Source organism: Cyberlindnera jadinii, assembly GCF_001661405.1.
Source record: "Cyberlindnera jadinii NRRL Y-1542 unplaced genomic scaffold CYBJAscaffold_39, whole genome shotgun sequence".
Taxonomy (NCBI): Eukaryota; Fungi; Ascomycota; class Saccharomycetes; order Phaffomycetales; family Wickerhamomycetaceae; genus Williopsis; species Williopsis jadinii.
Genome location: NW_017963690.1, coordinates 3,594 through 5,469, shown reverse-complemented (window position 1 = coordinate 5,469; position 1,876 = coordinate 3,594). Strand labels below are relative to the sequence as shown.

The following is a 1,876-nucleotide window of genomic DNA, read 5'->3' as shown; positions in this document are numbered from 1 at the left end:
CAAAATTTTAAGTCTGTAGATAATAGCAGTTGAGCACGATTTTAGTTCTCAATTTCTTTAATACACTACACCAAAAGCTATGTATTGCTTTCACTTGTCAGCAGTCGGGTGTCTAAAACTTTTGCTGACATTCGAGACAGATTTGAAACCTGGATTGACATATGGGCCAATGATTATAAAAGAGCTACCAACGCAGACATAACGGTCATTTTACGCGACTATAGAAAGGGTGGGTCAACAAGATTGAGGAGCAATGTAATGGCTTTTTTATGAACTATCAATATCTCATACCGGTTGATTGCAGAGGTAATGATGATACAAAATCTCAGAAGATAAAAAGTCTATGCCAAAATAATCATGAATGCGGTGGTTTATCATGTTGAGCACGATAACAGTCCTCCCTTCATTACTGTCCACTAGCAGAAGAACATACAGACAAGTTCCAACAGTGATTGAGTTTGAATGTTGGTTAATCATCAAATAAGAACGGAACAATAACAAGCTGTAAACACCATGGCAACTGGTGAGTTCATTTACTGACCCCCCTCCCATCACGAGGATACAGAGATATACCCGCTTGTATAGTTTTATGAGAAAGAAATTCCGTTCAACAAGTCTTATCTGGAATACTCTTCCTGTACCCAGGAGACTAAGCCGCACTTGGTTCAGTAAGAACCCATATCATGGTGCATCCTGTTGAAAACACAACAGTTAGCCATGATCGAAGACATGATAAGGGAATGCTAATATATATATAAAGCATTTCATACAGTACCGGATGATTTTTCAGATGTGAGTTGTTTGGGTATATCATGCCAAAATCTATTGTAAAAACTTAGGTGACACCTTACGCCAAGTGCCATGAAACGCACTCTGTGGTAGATGAAACAACGAAACCAGCTGGATATTCATCGTAATTCGAGCTACTGGTCAAATAGATCTGAAAGTGCAGCATCAGTTGATTATTAGTGTGACAGAAAATACACCATCCGGAGAGTACGAGAAAATGTGTATCATTTTCACTACCTCGTCATTATATACTAGTCATGAGAACTACGCCGAATATCTTGATAAAATCTCGATTGATTTATGGCACGTACCATAAGAACCGAAGGTATCCTTCAATTCTGTAAGTAGGTATATATGTAAATTCCAATAAAGCTCACTAAAAGAGCTTTTTACCCAATGTTTGCGTGTGTATATATGTAAAATCAGTCCAGCTGATTAAAATTCAAAAATGAAGAGGTGTGTCCTTCTACATGGCGACAAGGAGGAGGCTCTTCTTCAGATACTCTCCTTGTAGGCACTGTGTCTAGCAGCCTCTTGCGCAAACAACTCCCTGTCCTCTGGAGTTGCTGGCTTAAATTCACCATGAGATCTCAATAGCATACTCTTCTTCAATGGTCCGTTATAGATAGCAGCTTTTCTATACTCGGCAAAGGATTTGAAGGAGTTACCAGTTGCAGCCTCCTTAGCTGAAGTTGTGGTGACATTCTCCAATGCAATGGCTGCAGCTCTCGAAGAAGTATTGATGAGTCTGATAGAGTTAATTCTGAACATCTTAGTATTTAAAAGGAAGACTTGACAGTTCGCTGATCTACAACAGACGGTAATCTCAAAGGATGATGTTTGTAAGAGGAACTCATCGCGTACTTATATAATAAGCAGAAGGTCACACACATTAAAGGGTGCGAAATTTTTTTTTGTTCTTTACCTTGGGTACTTCTGCAAAACTGTGTGTACAGACGTCATCGGCACTAAATGTCTTGCGTGTTTTCTCTCATCCCGTGGTTCGATGTGCTTGAACTGTTTTGATTACTGATCTACAATTGCAGTATTGCCATCGCACCAAAAAAAAATGAATGACCTCTTTTTT

The 1,876-nt window shown here is 39.1% G+C and overlaps 1 protein-coding gene across 1 annotated transcript; it reads right to left on the bottom strand.

The window, feature by feature from the left end:
- Nucleotides 1-1,194: 1,194 nt before the first annotated feature.
- Nucleotides 1,195-1,670, bottom strand: CYBJADRAFT_69540 (uncharacterized protein). The gene is made up of 2 exons (XM_020217867.1): nt 1,516-1,670; nt 1,195-1,467 (listed from the first exon to the last, which is right to left on the bottom strand). The coding sequence occupies exons 1-2, from the start codon at nt 1,558-1,560 to the stop codon at nt 1,285-1,287; spliced, it is 228 nt and encodes a 75-aa protein (XP_020067646.1). The 5' UTR covers nt 1,561-1,670; the 3' UTR covers nt 1,195-1,284.
- Nucleotides 1,671-1,876: the final 206 nt, after the last annotated feature.